The sequence below is a fragment of the Lissotriton helveticus genome, chromosome 3_1 (genome assembly GCF_964261635.1).
Source record: "Lissotriton helveticus chromosome 3_1, aLisHel1.1, whole genome shotgun sequence".
NCBI classification, from domain to species: Eukaryota; Metazoa; Chordata; class Amphibia; order Caudata; family Salamandridae; genus Lissotriton; species Lissotriton helveticus.
The window spans coordinates 395,970,302-395,990,924 of record NC_136061.1 but is presented as its reverse complement, the minus strand read 5'-3'; the positions used below and the strand labels follow the sequence as shown (position 1 = coordinate 395,990,924).

The window sequence follows — 20,623 nt, the reverse complement described above, 5'->3', positions numbered from 1 at the left end:
TGGATTTGACCTCACGCCTCTGGTCTCTGCGGGGTGTTTTTTGCTTCAAGGCTACCTCAAATCCCTCGGCACGCAGTTGATATTCTTGGTTGGTGCGTGCAGCACTTGTTAGCAGCTTATTTTTTCTGGTTTGTTGTTATGTCAGCAGGAGTCCTCTATGAGTTTACAATTGGGTTTGCGATGAAAAGTAGGCCTTTTCCTGACAGCGCTTGTATTCGGTGTCTTTCTCACAGACTTAGATTGGCAGCTGCCAGATTTTAGTGCCCGTGGCGCCATCTGGAGAGCGATCACTTTCACTTTTGGTACTGCTACGTGCTTTTTCTTAAAGTTCCTTTGTGCACACGCGCACACAACTTGATCACCACTCGCGTGTTGTTTTTTTTAATTTTACTACTCCCGGGCTTGCTGTATCGGCATAAAGCATGTGCCGCCTTTCTCTTCTTATGCACGTTGCGGCGTGCTCCATCCTGCTTGTTTAAATAAGCGCTGTCATGCTGTCCTTCAATATCAGCGTTCCCTTTGTAATTAATGGAGAAGACACCTTCAAGCTAACCAAACTGCTCTCAGCTCCAACAGCTTTTTATCAAGTTGGTATTCTAAGCTCTATCATAAACTGTTGATGAGAAAATGCTCAAAGTGAGCTCCCCAAACAAAGACACGAAAGCCGACGATGTGACCCGAGCCAAAGGGGAACTGAAAGGTACCTTTTAACACTTTTATAGGGCTATAGCACCACTAGGATTTTGGCACCCACATTGGTGAAAGAGAAACCACTTCAGCAGCTGATTGTAAAATAAGATTCACTAACGGTATAGATTACCCTAACATTATTTTATCAATGAGCAAACTTGAGGAGTTACAAATATGTAGAATGCCAGACAGCCCGACAGCTGTAGAACTGACCTAGTAAGAGTCTCCATGTACAGAAGTTATAGAACTGTTGGCTGGAAGGAAGTCTCATTGATAATTTGTTTCCAAGATTGCTACAAGAAATGGGCGTATCACTGATGGTTTCAAAAGAGATTTCTGTTCTTAAATGGAAAAGATACACTTGTGTAAAAAGATGGTTACAGATCTCAAGTTCTGCTTCAGTAAATTTTGTGAGCTGACTATTAAATCATGAATTCAGTCCTTGACTTAATACCCGATATGCACAATGACTATGCCGATGTGCTACAATCACATCAAGGACTGATGAAAGACAGAAAATACAAGTGTTCGCACCACATCACAAACTTGAACTAAGTAGTGTGCTGCATCATAATTTTTTAATTTTTGCCCTAGAAACACTACTGATGAAGGACAAGTATAAAACAAACATTGGCATAGCCAATAGGTCTCGCTTTTGGGACCTTATAAGTGTTTAGTTATCCAGCACAATATCCTTGGTGCAACAACATCAAGTGTTGCATGGCTAAACTCTTATAAGGTCCCAAAGGCGAGACCTATTGGCTATGCCAATGCTTGTTGTTGCTTGGCCTTTGTCGTCATTCTTCCTGTTGGAGGTATACTCTGAGTTTAACCTCCAGTGCCATTTATGCTCCACCATCACTAAATAAATGTTAACTTATTGTTCTGTACTGTCTTGGATCTCTTGTGACCCAACTTTCAGGATGAAGCCTGAGAATATGGTGGGCACCCACGGCAGAGGGACTGAATAAAGTAAAGGTTACTGCTGTCCTTCTACAAAGTTAGGATTTGGTGCAAATCATGTCTCCTAAGCAAGAGGCGAGGACAGACCTTCCCCTTTCTGATTCTGGCTTGGGAACCATATCAGTCTTGCTGGGTGCTATAAGCTGTATCATAACTGCACATGTGCTTGACAGCTGGTTTTCACCTCAATAAAACGAAGCTACTGGTCTGTTAGGTAAAAACAAAATAGTAATGCCCTGACTACATAGTGTTGCAATGCACACTTAAACTGAAAATTAGCATGCTGTTAGGGCGACTGTTCCAATAGATACAGATCACCTAGCCCATGGGCTCCAAAACACTAAGATAATTGTATATTCTCTGTCGATTGTTTTAACTCAGTTTCCGTCCTATTGGCCACCTGTTTTTCTGATACCACTGGGAAATACATTCTTGGGTACCACCCATGACCTTCAGTATGCAGAGGATCTGTGCCCATTTCTAAATGTTATGCTGAATAAATGGAATACAATTGAGTATCGCAATGATTGTAGGCTTACAACTAGGACAGTCTTAAAACGTCTGGGAAAAGTGTTTTATTGTACAACTTCATGCCAAGATAAGTGTCCAAGTAGAGCAACGGAGCACCAACAGCAAAAAAACTACTGTGCTTGCAGCTTTGTTCCACGTCTTATGTGATGCAGCAGAGGGAGTCGGGTAACCTTGACTGCAAGCACCTGGGAAGTATATTCTGACTGCGTTTGAGTGTGTTCTTACGCACATTCACTGCTACACTTTCACAACCCTATTTCCTTGGCAGACAGCATGCACTATTCCTTATAGAGATTATATTTTTGCTTGCATGTCAGAAATGTCATTATATGAATGTTCATTGCTCCAGTTCATCAGTGTGCATCCAGAAATAGCGAATAGCCTATGTATAACACTGGAAGCTTTTAACTCTAAATATTTTTTGTTCCCCTGTGTGTTGTCCCTGGGAGTATTTCTCAACCCCCCACAACTGAGGAATGTAATTTTGTGTGTAATGTATGCAGAATTCTCAACAGTAGCAGTTCCAGGCTTGTCTAGCACGTTGATTTCTGGCTTACTTATCTTATATCCAAGCCCCCCCTCCAGTTTTATGTATGGTTGATTTTTTTTTGGAGTGATTTTAGTGATTTAAAAAAAATATATATATTTGTGTAAATCGAAAACCTGTGAATTGCTCTGGTTGTCACAATTGTCCCTCTGTCATTTTTCATGTATGTCATCACAGATGTCTATAAAAAAGAATTAACCTCTTCATGTGGAGCTGTGTGTACAGCCACAAGATTCTTTCCAAATCTGTGCAGACATTATGCACACATTTCTGGGAAACCTACATTGGCACTGTGGTTTGTGAACATGATATATGTGGGTATGCGACATAAAGGCATTTAGAAAACCCCCTATTATGTTGTGTAATTACGATAGTGAACCCATAAATGGTAACGTGAGAAGTCCATTCTGCTGGCTAATATTTAGTAGATGTAGTCAAAGTATTGCAACAACAAAAGGATCCAGATTGGCTTGGCAGCGTGCAGTTCGTTTCCCTTGTAGTGGAAGTGAGGCGTTACTTGGCTCTAATATGTTACTGTCTTTGTTTTGCAGGCGAGTGGTGGTTGTGGTGGAACTGGAGGTCCTGAAATCAGCAGACTTGGTTGGCGGGAAGATTGGAAACCCTGTACCATATAATGAAGGTATGTGCAGGTTTACAAACCAAGCTAATGAGACCGGCTCAATTAATCTGAGCTAGTGTGGTGATGCAAGAGATCTGTGCTCTTCCCAGGAGCAGTGTCTAAAAATTGAGACTTCGGAGGATGCATATTGTTTTTGCGTTAGGCACGAAAGTCACCGACTTTCTTTTCATTCCTTGTGCCTAGTATATATTCCATATATGTCAGCGTGATGAGATGGCATTTATATCCTATTTTCAGCCTGAAATCTACCTATGGATCAGTGGAGCCCTTTTTGGTCATAGATATTTCATTGAGAAAAATGTTCAGGAACTTGCAGAGCCGCCTCATGCCTTTTTAACTCCTTATGAAAGTTTGGCATGTTTAAAGCAGTGTTTGCTAAATTATCCTCTACATAAATCACTCAAAGTACATAAAACTGTGCTCACACTGCAATTTGACCTTAGTTTCTTAAAACTGAAATGTGTCCGTTGAATTACTTTACATTTTTGGATCAGTGGGTGACAGGGAATTCATAGTTGCAATGTAGACTTTCTCACTGGTGCAGTCCTGCGAAACAGTGACCCAGCTTTGCACTACGTTGACTGGGAAAGTAGAACAGAACAAGCATTTACAATGCAACGATCTCGCCTTTGCAAAAGTTAGAGCTATTGGCATTGTAAATGACAATATTTTTATTTATGTGTTGGTTTTGAAAACAGATAAATAAATGGCATTGTCATTTACAATGCCAATAGTTTAATCTCTCGCAAATGCGAGACCTATTGGATTTGCAATGCAATAGGTCGCGTATTTGCCTGAGTTTGAGCTATTGGTATTGCAAATAACACGTTTTACTTATGTTTCAAAAACACACACACACACACAGAGCCACACACACAGAGCCACACACACAGAGCCACACAGCCACACACACAGCCACACACACAGCCACACAGCCACACACACACAGCCACACACACACAGCCACACACACACAGCCACACACACAGCCACACACACACAGCCACACACACACAGCCACACACACACAGCCACACACACACAGCCACACACACACAGCCACACACACACACAGCCACACACACAGCCACACACACAGCCACACACACAGCCACACACACACACAGCCACACACACACACAGCCACACACACACACAGCCCCCCCCACACACACAGCCCCCCCCACACACACAGCCCCCCCCCCCCCCCCCACACACACACACACACACACACACACAGCCACATACGATCTGGTCGTCCTAGGAAGAATAAAGTATAGGATCCTGTTAGGATTGAGATGTCATAGATAAATAAGACTGACAAGTATTATTGTGAATGTGCAGTATTAATGCATTCACCTCAAAGCATGCATGGTGCATAACAGTGTACATTCTGCTGTGTGCTCAAGACCAAAGCCCTTATCTCTCAATGCCACTCACGCGGGCCCTCAAGCTTATACCAGTATCCCCATCGCCTGATCCCATTATCAATCATACTATTTGCCCTATTGCCCCGCAACTCTTCATCTTTATCCCCCCAGCTACCTCCTCAGTGGCGCACATCAGTACTCGTGCAGATGTGTGCACGTGCCTAAGAAGGAATGTTTATAATCATGTAATGCACATACATGTACATGTAAGTACACACCCGTGCTTATTTACAGAGAGAGGAAGGGGGAGACACGTGGGTTAATTTTTTTTCTCATAAAAGCAGCGGTTTCAAAGTCCAAATTCCACGGTGGTTTCATGTTATTGAGCGTGACGTAATTGTGATGAACCACAGACGTTATACATGATGCCGGCTCTTCGTCACACCCTTTGAAGTGTCTTGTGCATGACATGTAATGAAGGTCTGACCCCCAGTGAAAGCTGGGGCCCCTGAACCCTGCAGACAGCAGTTCAAAACTCTCGACCTCTGTAGTCGAAATATGTTTGTAGTGCCTGGCATGATGACTGAAAGTACACACTGAAATATTGTATGTGCTGTGTATACAGACAGCAGAACAGTCTGTGCAGGATTTCACTTTCTGTTTAAAAAAAATATATAACATTTCTTGTTTGGAAAAACAAGCAACTTTCATACTATCGGCGCCCAAATAAACATATCACATAACAGAACTACACAAACACTGCGACCGAGAAAGAGACATTTCACTCTGCCTGCAGGCTGCATGTTAGCCCGTGAATTGCTGGAAAAATGTGTATATATATATACCGGTATATAATTTGAAATTGAATGTTAGGAAAGCAAGACCCTAACACATGCTAGGTTAAGTAACACAGCAGCTTTGCCCTACATCTCAACCAAAGTATAAATGACTACTTTTTTTAAATCTAAATGTGTAAACGAAGTGTCTAGGGCAAGCATATTCCTTTTGTCAACAACAGCAGGACTATAGCGTGCAAGCTGCGGTGTACCTTGAACTCCTGCGCCGCTTCCTCCACGGGCACCGCCGTGTGGGAGCTGTGCTCGCGGGACAGGCTTCACACCACGCAGATCGCTCGCTGGTCGTCCCTGCAGAAGACCTTCAGCCGCTCGTTGTGCTTGTGGCACAGGAAGTGGCCCCCTCGGGGCCCTGCTGCAGGCTGAGGCGCTTCAGCCGGTCCGCCATGGTGCCCAGCTGCACGTTGGCCCTCAGCGTCACCTGGTCGGAGGTCCGCTTGCACAAGGACATTTCCCCTTTAAGATTGCCAGTCTCAGTTTTTAATGTAGTCCTGGACCTTTGAGCCTGTGCACTGCTGTTATGTTGGCTTCTTTGGTGGTATGGGCAATATGCATCACTTAATCCTGCTCTGTGATTTACAAGATATGGCTGTAGTCAAACTTCTCATGGAATTCCATAGAAGGAAGTTGATATGTCTCCCATTTTCATAATTTTACACAAGGATAGCTCAACCTGGGGATTTTATAACTCATACCTACCCAAGACCGTAGTAAATTGGCCAGAGTGGAACGTGTGTCTGAGGATTGTTTCGGGAATTAACCACATCTATTGGCTACTGATATTATGAGTTGCTCACACCTTCACTGACTGAGTCTTTCCTTAAAATATCTTTTGTGGTGTGCATGATCAAACTACTTCTTAATTGTTATCAACACTGATGAAGGTTCAAACCCAGATGACCAGGAACTCAACAGTTGCTCCCAGTAGCATTAAGAAAGCTGTAAAATAGTAGCTAATCTACTGTTCACACCAAAAGTCCCTTTCTTCATTATGGAAAAGTATGCTTTTATTAATTGTTGAGTAAGACTTGACAGTAAAAGCTGAGATCACATATGGCTAGAAAGAAAGGTTATCTTTAGCGCTGATAAGCAATGTCTCACAAAACCATGTTTGTGCTGCAGTGACCTTAACATTTACTTCTATGAAACATTGGGAAGATTATCAGTCACAAATGAATAAACAGTGTTAAAATATGGGTTAACCACTGCTTGTTCACACTTTCCTCAATAGCATGTGAATAGAGCAAAGGTTAATGATGCAAAGGTTGCTTCCCTGTAACAATAGTTTTTAAGCTTGACCGCATTTTAGATTTGCATGGGCCCTCCACTACCCCCAGTGAAGCAGAGCAACCTTAAAATGATGGCATGATTACATTTGAATGGACAAATATCAACATTTCCTCCACATGCTTATCTGGGGGGCGGGGGGGAATATGTGTGAAGATGGTGTACATGTAATAGGGCATTGTGGGATTATGATCAGTGATATTGAGACATGTAGCCGCTCCTGTGGCAGAAGCCTACATATAAGTATATTTTTTAGGTATTCTTCCAGTCTTTCACATACATTAGGTGGTTGAATAATGCAGCACATTTACAGTGGTCTCAAGCTTCGAAACTATTGTGGTAGGTAAGTAGCTTGTTTCTTAAAGACTACTAATGTTTTGCTCCCAAAAGGACTCTTTTAAAATATGAATATCATCCATGCAGCGGACAAAAATAGTTTTCAGCAGTTATATCATCTGTGAACTAATTCTATTGTACATTGTATTTACAATGTTATCAATGGTTTCTGAACACGCCTTAAACAAGATCTTTAATTATAATGCTGAGGGACCATTCTTGCCTGTAGATCTGTAGTAGTATATGGTACAAAATGTACTGAGGGCCTTTTAAGTTTATGTTGCTAGTGGACTGCTGCAGCTATTGTGCCATCCACCATATTGACAGTTAAAACATTGCTTCTGGCCTACCATTGTAGTCTGACAGTGGCACGTTAAATACTTAAACCCTTTTGATGGGTCTAAATCCTCCCTTTTTGACTGGTCGAACCCCTCCCCTTTTGACGGGTCGAACCCCTCCCCTTTTGACGGGTCGAACCCCTCTCCTTTTGACGGGACCAAACCCTCCCTTTTTAGGTCTCGGCTGGCGAAAGCAGCGCGCACACGCTGCTCTCGTCATACAGGGACTTTTCGGAATCCATACGGATTCCAAAGCTCAGCGGTGGGGTTGAAGCCCCGCCCATCTTTTTAATTGGGTAGCTTCATCTCCCATGCAAAACGCTGGCTTCTGATTGTAAAGGAGTCTTCTTAGTCCCTCCTTGTTGCCGCCTTGTCTCCTTGTCTCCTTTTGGCCCTGCACACCGGGATTGGGTCTTTTACCAGCTGCAGTACACACACTCCTTCATTAGTCGGTATGCACTTTTTTCTTCACATTTCTGCTTTGGCAAAGTCAGCCGTGTGTGTATTTTCGCATCGCGCTTTCACTTAAAGTGAAAGGGCGATGCGAAAATAAACACGTGGCTGCCTTTGCGGTACCACGCTTGTTCAGTAGGGTAGATAAACCCCAAAAAGTTGGGGAATATAGTCTGTGAAATGTCAGGAGAGGTGTTTGTTTAAATCATTAGAAATAGCTTGGTGCAGACCGGTCAGTTTGTGTCACCCGCGCCCCAACAAAATAAGGCTTATACCCACCAATGCCCTGAGGCCTGTCTATCACTGAATTGTGGAGGGTATAAATGTGTGCGCATACCCTAGAAATGGACAAACTGAGCCGGCCCATGACAGACCCGGTGATTGACAACCCCTTGGGGAGGAGGCCTCTCCTAGAGTCCATAGTGAAGCTGAAGGTATTCTCGAGGGATTTAAGGCCCTGGCCAAACTGGAAACTTGAGACAAAAGTGTTGTCGTCAATCGCGCTTGGACAAGAAACACTGCAGCAGGAAATTCTCGCCTCATTCTCGTGTTCTGCTGAAAGACAGTAAAAGCAGTAAGTCGCTGATGGCTGTACTTTCCGTGTATGTTTCACCTATACAAACTCTAAAAACCAATCTTACCTGGCAATCGTGCTTTAAAAAACAGCATTGCACTAAACTTTTCCCATGGGATAGCGCCATTAACCCCGTGACCCACAGAGGGTTATGAAGCACTGTGCGAATGTCTCCCTCACACTTGTGGTGAAAGATTGACAGTGATGCTAATTGGCTGTGGCATCCGTCAAGGCCCACCTCTGCCCGCTCCCCTGTGTGTGGTCAAAGCCTTAAAAGTGGGTTCATTGGGGCCCAGGCTCGCACACGAGAGGGGTGCCCGAACACTACCCTGACCTCCATAGGGCTGCCCTGGTTCGAGGCATGTGGGCTGCTGAATTCATATATATAGCATAGATCGCCGCCTAGTGTTGGGTCCGGATGATTGCACATTGTTGTCCTGGAAGAGTCTTCGAAGTATCACGAGATAGGTGGCTCCTCCCCTGGACTACAGTGCGCATGGGCATCGACTCCATCCTCGGATTGTTTTTTTCCGCCATTGGGTTCGGATGTCCTTTCGTTATATCCAGTCGGAATCAACTTAAAAACCTTTTCGAGGCCCTAAGGCCTTTACCTATACGTCGGTATTGTTTGCGTTCGGTGCCCCGGTTCGGTTCCGACTCAGCCGAGTCGGATTTCCAGTGAGTCGCGTGACTCTTGAGTGATCGAGGCCCAGTCAACGCAGCAAGACCATCGACGACGCGACATGGAACGGAGCCCGTTCAAGAAGTGTCCCGTGTGTGGATCTAAGTACCCACACATCGACGTCCACCCGGTGTGCAACAAGTGCCTGTCGCCGGACCACAATGAAGCAAGCTGCATGGCTTGTTCGAAGTTTCATTCGACAAGGACTCTTCGGCGCGCATGGCGGCCCAGCAGTCGGCCCCGGCACCGGTGGACATCTTCGAAGACGAAGAAGCAGGCGAACAAGAGGTTCGAATGCAGATTTCACCTCCAACGGTAGACGTCGAATGCGGATACGACGCGGATGTCGAAGGCCTCGATGTTGAAGAAGTCGTCCAAGAGGTAGGAGACGACGATGAGGCCTATGGGGCCATGGAAGATAGCTCAGAGGAAGAGCTATGCCCCGTTCGAACATTAACCAAGGCTCAGGTCGAGGGATCGCCAATCAGCCTTACCCAAGACCCTGTACCAGCGTCCACGGCCCGCCTTCAGACCCGGCTAAGGACACTTCGGCGGAGCCGCCATTGTCGAAAACGAAACTGAAACCATCGGTGTCGACTACAACAACAAAAATGGCCGAGGCGCCATCGAAACCGAAGACGTCTGCTCCCCCATCGCCGCAGTCTTCTTCCGAGGTGTCGAAGCGGTCGGCGCCGACGAAAGCTGTCGACACGGTCAAGGTGACGAAAGGGGTCAAGGTCGTTGAGCCGAAGCTAAAGAAGGCCGCCGACTCGGAGACCAGAAAGACCGTCGAGCCGAAGCCAAAGAAGGCCATCGAGCCGACATCAAGCAAGGGCGTCGAACCGAAGACCGGGACCCCGACGCCAGTGGTCAAGGCCGCCGATCCGAAGCCGTCGCCGGCTGCGTCTACAGCCAAAGCCAAGGATCGTGGCGCGCCTAAGCAGGATGCTCCGGCGCCTCGCTCCGAGAAGCAAAAGTCAACGGCGCTCGGGTCTTCCCCTGGGGGTGGACAGAAGTAGACTGTCAGGTTGGCGAAGCCGTCCGCTTCCTTTACGAAGCAGGTCTCGGACTCCCTCAAGCGAATTAGAGACAAAGCTACATCGTCTGATCCGAAGACGCCTTCCGCCTCGAAGACCGTTGCCTCGACGCCGCAAACTTCGACGCCGATCCTCTTCACGTTGCCGCCGAAGGTGGCGCCGAAGGCCTTCGCACCCCGTTCAGTGCCCAAAGACTCTGGGGTATCCAAGCCAATTCACCCGGCTGGGAGTATGCTGCCTCAACAACACTTGCTAGAGGAGCAGACAGAACATTTTATCGATGCCGACACCGGAAAGCTGACGCTTTACAAAAGGAAAGTCACGGCAACGCAGCCTTTGGAGTCATATACCATTCCTCTAAAGCGCAAACGGCCTGCTCAGGATTCCTTGGTCTTGGTCGAACCACTTGTTCCACAGTCCCACGATATTACGACACCCTCACCCACTTATTCTGAGGGAGAGGATGCAGGAAGATGAATATAACTTCCCAGCCAACTCAGAGCCTGATGAGCAACAGGACTCCTGGATAGGAGCTGGTGACCAAGGGGAATAGCACACAGTCCATGACCCTCAGGTGTACAATGTTAAGACTTCTCCCACAGAGGATTCTGCGGCATTTAATACCTTGATTGAAAGAGCAGCCAAAAACCACGATGTGGAGCTACATGCTGACCCTGTGGATGTGGACTTCCTATTTGACACTTTTTCAACAGCTGAAAAGACTGTCAAGACTCTTCCTATGCTGAAGGGGGTCCTTAAACATGCTGCGGACATCTTCAAGGAACCTACACGGTCCAGGGTGGTCAACCCTAGAATCGAGAAGAAATACAGAGCGGCACCTGGCGATCCTACCTATATCAAGGGCCAGTTGCCATTGGACTCTTTGGTGGTTTCCAATGCCCGCAAGAGGGCAAATTCACAGACCACCAGTGATGCTCCTCCCCCGGACAAAAAAATCAAAAGTGCTGGAGGCATCTGGAAAGAGGGTGGCAGCTCAAGCGGCCAAAATCTGGCGCATATCAAATACGCAGGCGCTATTGGCACGTTACGACAGGGCACACTACGACACACTAGAGACCCTATTACAACATCTACCAGACCAGTATAAAGAGGCAGGGGAGATGCTTATCCAAGAAGGGAAGCTCATCACTAACGCTTCCATTAAGTGCGCCCTAGACGTTGCGGACACTGCCGCCAGAGCAATAAATACCAGCGTAATGCTTAGACGGCAGGCATGGCTCAGAATCTCAGGTTTTAAACCAGAAATCCAAACCACCATCCTTAACCAGCCGGTAAACCCTGACAGGTTATTTGGTCCAGAGGTGGATACCACCCTGGAGAAAATAAAGAAAGATACTGAGACTGCCAAATCCATGGGCGCTCTCCTGTCCCAACAGTTTAGAGGGAACACTTTTCGTCGCTCAGGCAATCGAGGTGTTAACAGAGGCCAGATGTCACAGCAGACACAGTTCAATAAAGGTGGGTCGCAATCCTCGTACACCAAGCAGAGTAGAGGAGGATATCGGGGCAACAGCACCAAGGGCAGAGGCAGAGGCAACAACAACTCCCGTTCCCCTGCCGCCAACAAACAGTGACTCCCTGTCACTGCCCCCGACCATCCAACACCAAAGTCTTTAGAAAGACACAACAGCTTTTTGTTGCCTTCTCGGCCCAGCATAAAGGCAACCCCATTTCCAAAGCAGGTATAGCCAGGTGGATCGTTAAGTGTATTCAGATTTGCTATCACAAGGCTCAGCGCACTTTAACGGTCCCCCCCAGAGCCCACTCCACACGCAAGTTAGGGGCCACCATGGCTTTCCTTGGTAATATCCCTTTGGAAGATATTTGTAGAACAGCCTCATGGTCTACACCACATACCTTTACTAAACATTACTGTGTAGACGTGCACTCTAAGCAGCAGGCAGCTGTAGGGCAGGCTGTTCTTAAGACACTATTTCAGACTTCTGCAGCTGGCACAGGCGGCTGCTGTTAATGGAGGGACTGCTATGTATTCTATGCTATAGATATGAATTCAGCAGCCCACATGCCTCAAACTGAATATGCTACTTACCAGTATGCATCTGTTCTTGGCATGTAGGGCTGCTGACATTCATATCGCCCGCCCTCCTCCCCGGCGCCTGTATCGGCTGCAGACATTTTACACTTACTATTAGCATGGTCATCGCTTACACTGTTACTCTCCATCTTCGCCACAATGGCTAAAAACAATCTGAGGATGGAGTCGATGCCCATGCGCACTGTAGTCCAGGGGAGGAGCCACCTATCTCGTGATACTTCGAATACTCTTCCAGGACAACAATGTGCAATCATCCGGACCCAACACTAGGCGGCGATCTATGCTATAGATATGAATGTCAGCAGCCCTACATGCCAAGAACAGATGCATACTGGTAAGTAGCATATTCATTACCCCCTGGATCTGTGCCACACATCTGGAAGGACGGTGCTGAAAGGTGCGGCCTCTCCCCCGGAAATTATTAATTGCACCAAGGTTACTATTATCTCAGGATGTTTTGGGTTGTTACTCAATCGTTTTAGCATTTTGAACGGCATCGTTTCATTTTTGCAAAATAACGTTTTTTTTTTTATTCATGATCCTGCGTGCAGCCAGGAGAAAGCCTTCATGAATATTCAGGTTCTTTATAGCAACTACTGTGTGTGTTCTTCAGGTCTGATTTTATTATCCATTAAACAGATCAAATGGAAATGTAATCATTTAAGTGATCGTAGATAGCGGTGCACACTTGTGTGAAAATATTGTGGGTCTGCTCCATTCCTGTGTTTGGGACGCAGAATGGCGGTGGGCGTCCCTTTGGCTCGGCCCGGGCTGTTTAGTCTTCTCTGGGTTCCAAGAGTAGGAACTGCGTGTCAGGGATGACGGGGGTTTAAACAAGGTTATGTCGTCGACATCATTATAAGGCTGCAGATAAAACGGGTTGACTGCGTCTGCATAATCAAACCGATGTCACGCACCAGTGATCATTGCTGAAGTATTTCGGGTCATTAAGGGCTGCACGCACACTCATATAAACTACTTTCTATGCCCCTGCCTTAACGGCACTTACATCCCCGCGTTTGACTTTTACCTACTAGTGACTGGTATGTGGCATAAATATTTCTACTGATTACTCCATTTTAGAGCACCTTTGTTTTAATGGCCATGAGTCTCGCGTAGAAAGACACTTAGGCGCAATTCCATTGTTTCTCGCAAACAAAAAATGAAGTTCTGCGCCATTTCATTTACTATATAATATATGGAGCAAATATACCCACAGGGCCCGTATTACATATGGGGCGCGGCCCACTTCTGGGTGCGCTGGGGAGGGAGGGACTTGCACAAGCGCCATATTAGCACAAATGTAAACATGCCCTTACACCGGCAGACCAGCTGTTTGATACTGCTAGTCTGCCATTGCAACAAGGTGACCGACATTACTGCACCACTTTCAAAGACCCCTCTTACCCCACCCCTACCAGCCCGCCCGCAGGCTGGTTCATGCCCCCTGGGGCTGTACTATATATAGTGCTCCGGGGAACAACGGATGTGTGTGGGCCCAGTTCTTGCGCCTCTGGGGCAATATGGTTTTACAGATAGAGGTGGGCGAGTCAACAAGGGTGAACCGAGCGGAGCCGAGGGTCTGACCGGGCTTCCAGGGCAAGCCGAGCCCTGACGATGTTTGGCACGTAAACTGCATAACAAACATAAACTTAGGGAAAAAAAAGCCTATACATTAATAAAAGTTCCCTTCTTCAACATGTTGGCGTGTTTCAATTCCACCAATTACATTTTATGACTGCATTGAGAGATTTAGTCAAAATGACAGTTTTGCAGCGTGAATCTTTCTGGATTCACTATGCTGTGCATTATTCCGCGGTCTGGTGGTTGGGTCCGGAATCGTAGTCTTTTTTTTTTTTTCTTTTTTTTTTTTCGTAGCCCAGTTGGGCGTCGACGTCCCACCTTTTGGTGTACTTTCTGTGACGTCGGCATGCTTACCGCGGAAGCTCCCACCTTTGGGCGCCATCTTCAGGTTCTTTTTTCCGCTGTTGGGTCTGGATCGTCGCCGAGAGGCTCCAGAGTTTTGGAGGCAAGAAGACTCAGAAAAGTCTAATTTTGCACGGAAAAGATTGGAGAAGACGACTAGGAAAAACACCATCAAGCCGGGACGATTAAGAAGGAGAACTTCGACGTCCAACGGAGAATGCGCACACAGGGGGCCCCCTGAGCACAAGAAATGGACAAGACACCTTTTAAATTCTGCCGTAACTGCCACCACAAATACGCACTGAAAACCAGCACCCGGTTTGTAACCTCTGCCTACCGGTCGACCACGAGAGCAAGGACTGCAACATACAACATACAACATACAAGGCAAGGGACAACCGCTGTCGCTTCGGGACCTGGGACTCTCGAGCGACAAGGAGGACATCGTCGCCGGAGAAGAATACGACTACACGGTCGATAAGAAGACTTTTAAAGAGGTAGGAGAGTCGACGACCCCATAACCCCAGACAGATCCTCGAAGGTCTGAGTCAGACTCTAGTAAAACAGAGTCTAAGTCCTCGAAGGGAGCGCTGGTGCCAAAAATCTCGACCTCCGCAGCTGCATCCAAGGACAAACAGCCCAACGGATCCTTCGAAAAGGACTCCCAGGCGGCGAAGACCGGCTAAAAGCCAAGGTCTTCGAAGCACGTCCCCGAAAAGGAACGATCGACTTCGAAGGAGAAGGACCCGAAGGTCGCTTCGGCATCGGCAAAGGACCCGAAGGTCATTTCGACGGGTACGACGAAGAGATCGGCCGAACCGTTCCACGCCGAACAAGCCGCCAAACTGGAGAGAAAGAAAAGACGACTTGAGGCCGAAATGGATAACATCCTGCAAAGAAAGGAGTTTGACGAAAAGATGAAGAGGTTTGCGATTCCGTTGAAGCCAAAGACGGTGATCGTTGAAATAGAAGAGGAGGAGGACTTCGACGCCGAAGGGCTGCCGAAAAGCCACGAGACCCAGGACCATCTAGAGAAAGAAGTCCTCTACTACGAGGAGGAGGGTGACGATGATCAGTGGACGACCCTCGACTCTGCATCCTCGGGGACACAGGACCTGGAGTGGCAGGACCTCGACACCGAAAGCCCAGAAGAGCTCGTGGACACATACCCTTCGAGGCCTTCGCCGACAGATGACATTGGGGTCTATAATTTGGTAATCAAGAACGCGGCAACGGCCTTTGGAGTCTAGATAGATGAGGAAAAACCAAAGGCAGACTTCCTCTTGGAGACCCTGCTCCCCACCCAAACGAGGAGCCAGTACCTCACCATGCTCGAGAGTGTCCTGGCCCAAGGGAAAGAGGCGTTGAAGGAACCGGCAACATTCAGGTCTGTCACGCCTAGGACGGAGAAGAAATATAAACACTCCTCTAAATCCGGGGATCAGTCACAGCGGACTCCATTATTGCGGCGACCGCCCAGAAAAGGGCAAATTTGCCAGCATCAGGCCCACCACCAGACACAGAAAGCAGGAGGATGGACCTAACTGGGAGAAAGATCGAAAGAAATGCAGTGAGGCACTGGCGCATGGCAAACTTGAATGCCCTGCTGAACAGGCACAAGTACCAAATTCTGGACGAGATCGGACAGCTGATCAAGCACCTCCCAGACGAGTACCAACAAAGAGCCTCACACCTTGTGGAGGAGGGAAAGAATGTGGCAAATTCATGCCTCAAAACAGCCTTGGATGGGGCTGATACGTCCAGCAGACTGAGGATGTTGGGGATCACGGAGAGAAGGCAGGCCTGGCTCAGGATCTCAGGCTTCAAGCCAGAGGTACAGCACAACATTCTAAGCACCCCGTTCAATGGGGAGACACTGTGTGGGGCGCCGGTGGATAAAAAGCTCACCCAGCTCAAAAAAGAAAACAAAACTGCAAGGTCCATGGGGGCCTTAAAATTCAGGGGGATGAGAAGGGGTACCCCGACACAGAGACCGAACGGAAGAGGAAGAAACCAGCCAGGAACGTCACACCAAACATTCCAGCAGTCCCACCAGGGCGACAGCCACACACAACAGGGACAGCAAAGACAAACCTGGCAGTACCAGCCAATGGGCCATTCCTTTCGCGGGAGGGCGAATGGACGTGGACAAAATAGAAGAGGGGGCCAACAACCCACCTCAACGTGACTCCGTCACGCAATACGTGCCGACCCACGCAACACCTCCAAGGGTGGAGCACAAGAAGACCAACAGAGGGTTACACGGACCAAACATCAACGAACATGTAACACCAGTAGGAGGCCGGCTAAGTCATTTCTTCTGGGAGTGGAAGAAGCGAACCACAGACAAATGGATACTCCACATCATACAGTTCGGATACTGCATAGAACTGGAAAAGACACTGCCAAACAAGAAACCAAAAAGGAAGGCGCTGTCAGGAAAGGAGCTAGAGCTACTTCAAAAGGAAGCGAAGGAACTCCTCCAAAAGGAGGCCATCGAACTAGTCCCATACAGAGAAAGGAACAAGTGAGTGTACTCAACCTACTTCCTGATACCAAAGGTGGACGAAACACTGAGACCCATACATAAAAACACAAAAGTTCAATATGACGTCCCTTCAAGAGGTCATTCCTCAGATAAAGGCCAGAGACTTCATGGCCACCATAGACCTCAAAGATGCCTACCTGCACATCCCAATGAACAGGCAGCACAAACATCTACTAAGATTTACTATTAACAAAGAACACTACCAGTTCACAGCCCTAGCCTTTGGACTTAAATCCGCACCAAGGGTCTTCACCAAGTGCCTCGCAGCAGTGGCAGCGCACCTACGGAGGGAAAGGATCCATGTATACCCTTACCTCGACGACTGGCTAATAAAGGCTAGTTCACAGAGGACGTGCAAAGAACAAGCATAGCGCGTGACAAGTACACTGATAGACCTGGGATTCTCCATTCACTGGGGGAAATCCTCAATGGAACCAGAGCAAGTAAAGATCTTCCTGGGAGCACAGATCAACACCATACAGAGCAAGGAGTTCCCCAGCGACAAGAGAACACTGGCTGTGCTGAAGGAGACGCGCCTCTACCAGAAGGGACGAGCTCTGACAGTGAGGACAGCGAGCAAGATCATGGGCTTGATGGCCTCCTGCATACATGTGGTCCCAAATGTACGGCTCCACATGAGACCATTCCAGGAATGGCTGCAACAACAAAGAACAAGCATAGCGCGTGACAAGTACACTGATAGACCTGGGATTCTCCATTCACTGGGGGAAATCCTCAATGGAACCAGAGCAAGTGAAGATTTCCCTGGGAGCACAGATCAACACCATACAGAGCAAGGTGTTCCCCAGTGACAAGAGAACACTGGCTGTGCTGAAGGAGACGCGCCTCTACCAGAAGGGGCGAGCTCTGACAGTGAGGACAGCGAGAAAGATCATGGGCTTGATGGCCTCCTGCATTCATCTGGTACCAAATGTACGGCTCCACATGAGACCATTCTAGGAATGGCTGCAACAACAATGGTCACAAGCTACAGGAAGTAGGGAAGGTCTAGTGGTTGTAACGCACGCAGCGCAGGAGGAGATAGCGTGGTTGAACAAGGAGAACATAACAGAAGGGAAGCCTTTAACACCACCAACCCCAACGGTGAACATCACCACAGACGCATCCCAGATGGGATGGGGAGCACACATGAACAAGCTCAGGGTAAGGGGTCTGTGGACTCCAGCGGATGCGGTCAAACACATCAACTACTTGGAACTAAAGACCGTTTTCCTCTCTCTGAAGGCCTTCCAGAAAAAACTGTACAACCAGAGAGTGTTGATAAACACAGACAACACAACAACAATGTTCTACATCAACAAGCAGGGAGGAACACAATCAGCACCGCTATCAAACCTAGCACAGGAGATATGGAGATGGGCCATCCCACTCAAAATAGACCTGCTAGCCGTACACCTACCAGAGAAGGACAATGGGGAAGCGGACCGGCTCAGCAGACAGACATCTGCATCCCACGAGTGGGAGCTCAATACACCGGAAACGCAAATGCTATTCAGAAGGTCGGGAACACCGATGATAGACCTATTTGCAACACACCAGAATGCAAAATGCCTAAACTTCGCATCAAGGCAACCAGGGGAAAGATCCCTGGGGAATGCCCTACGGATAAGCAGGTCGAAAACATTTGCTTACGCTTTTCTCCTGATACCACTGATACCCAGGGTACTCAACAAGTGCAGAACCAGCAACATGACACTGATACTGGTGGCACCACAGTGGGCAAGGCAGACCTGGTACTCACAAATAATGGAAATGGCACAGGGGCCACCCCACAAATTCGGAAAAAGAAGACATACTCTCCATGCAGAACGGAGAAGTACTGCACCCAGAGCCAGAGAGCCTCAGCCTAGCTGCATGGCTCCTGAGGACATAGTGTTCGCACACATAAGGCTACCAGAGAGCACCCTGCGGGTGCTACGGGAGGCAAGGAGACCTACAACACGAAAGTGCTATGCGGCAAAATGGAACAGGTACACAAAATGGTGCAGTAGGAAAAAACTGCACAAAAGGATGACAAAGGAATCAACGGTGCTAAGATATCTCACACACCTGATGAAAGCAAAACGGAGTTCATCCTCGCTGAGGGTACACGTAGCAGAGATAGTGGCCTACACAAGAGGAGAGACAGGAAGGAGTTTCTTTACATCACAAGTAGTAAAGAGATTCATGGAAGGGGCAAAAAGGATAGCACCACCTAAAAGGATGCCGCCGCCGGCATGGAACCTTAATCTAGTCCCAACAGAACTTATGAAGGCACCTTTTGAGCCCATCCATAAGGCCACACTACAAATGCTAACAATGAAGACAGCATTTCTGGTGGCAATCACCTCGCTGCGCAGGGTAAGCGAGCTGCAAGCCCTAACACTACAAGAACCCTACATCCAAATACACAATGACAGGATGGTAATGAGAACGGACCCACACTTCATGCCAAAGCCGGTGTCAAGGTTCCACATGAACCAGACAGTACAAATACCAAGCTTCTTTCAGAAACCATCCACAAGCGCAGAGAGGGCACTGCACACTCTGGACACTAGAAGAGCATTAATGCATTACATGGAAAGAACTAAGGAGCACAGGAAAACAAAGCAGTTCTTTGTGTCCTTCGCAAGCAGTTTCCTGGGTTGACCAGTAACAAAGGGAACCATCGCACAAAGGATCGCACAAACTATTCAATTCTGCCACACAGGCAGGCCAAGATCTAGCAGAGGGGGCACGAGCCCACTCTACCAGGAAGAAGGGAGCAACAATAGCCTTCCTGGCAAACACACCCATGCATCAAGACATATGCCTGGGGCAACATGGCCTTCAGTGCACACATTCACTAAGCACTACTGTGTGGATATACAAATGAACAAGGAAGCACAAGTAGGACAGAAGGACATATTTTCAACAACCAACGCTCATCTTCCACCCAGCCGCCACAAACATAACAAACCGCTACAAGTCTATGCACAGCATAGTGAATCCAGAAAGATTCACGCTGCAAATCTAATAGTTTCTTACCTGTTGGTGTAGTTTTGCCGCTTGAAGATCTTTCTGGATTCACTAGCGAAGCCACCCACCTCCGCCAGAAAGATGAGGCAGGAGGACGTGGAAATAAAGAGGACAATATACAAACAGACATCTTAAAAGACAAAGCGGAAAAATCATTTACTTGGAGGAAAAACTAGAAAACATTCCCAAAGGATTCACAAACAGAACACAAAAACAAGAAAAAAGAATCCGAAGATGGCGCCCAAAGGTGGGATCTTCCGCGGGAAGCATGCCGACGTCACAGGAAGTACACCAAAAGGTGGGACGTCGACGCCCACCTGGGCTACGAAAAGAAAAAAAAGAAAGAAAAGACTACGATTCCGGACCCAACCACTAGACCGCGGAATAATGCCCAGCATAGTGAATCCAGAAAGATCTTCAATCTGCAAAACGACACCGGGTAAGAACTATTTGTTACTTTCCGCAGCTTCCTGTGATCGTTAAGGCCACGGACATTCCATGTCAGCATGTTCACACTACCGGAGTGAGTCTGCATTGTGGTTGGTATGTATCGTCAATCTAGTTAATTGTGTCAGAAGCGTATCGGCGTCATAATCTCTGTTTATGTCTAACATATTATGCATGCGTAGTTGATAATCTCTCTCAATAAAGTCTAACAATAAATAGAAACTTTGAACCCCCCCCCTTCCACGCTGTGATCGCCCCAACTTTGCACAGTCTAAATCCCCCCTCCTTAAGTACATTATGCGAAA

At 47.4% G+C, this 20,623-nt stretch overlaps 1 protein-coding gene across 1 annotated transcript in view; it reads left to right on the top strand.

The window, feature by feature from the left end:
• RPA1 (replication protein A1) overlaps positions 1-20,623 on the top strand; it is a 251,759-nt gene that overhangs the window by 74,131 nt on the left and 157,005 nt on the right. The window contains exon 5 of the mRNA XM_078680149.1: positions 3,283-3,371. Coding sequence (XP_078536275.1) covers positions 3,283-3,371 — 89 coding nt within the window. The remainder of the gene's footprint in view (positions 1-3,282; positions 3,372-20,623) is intronic.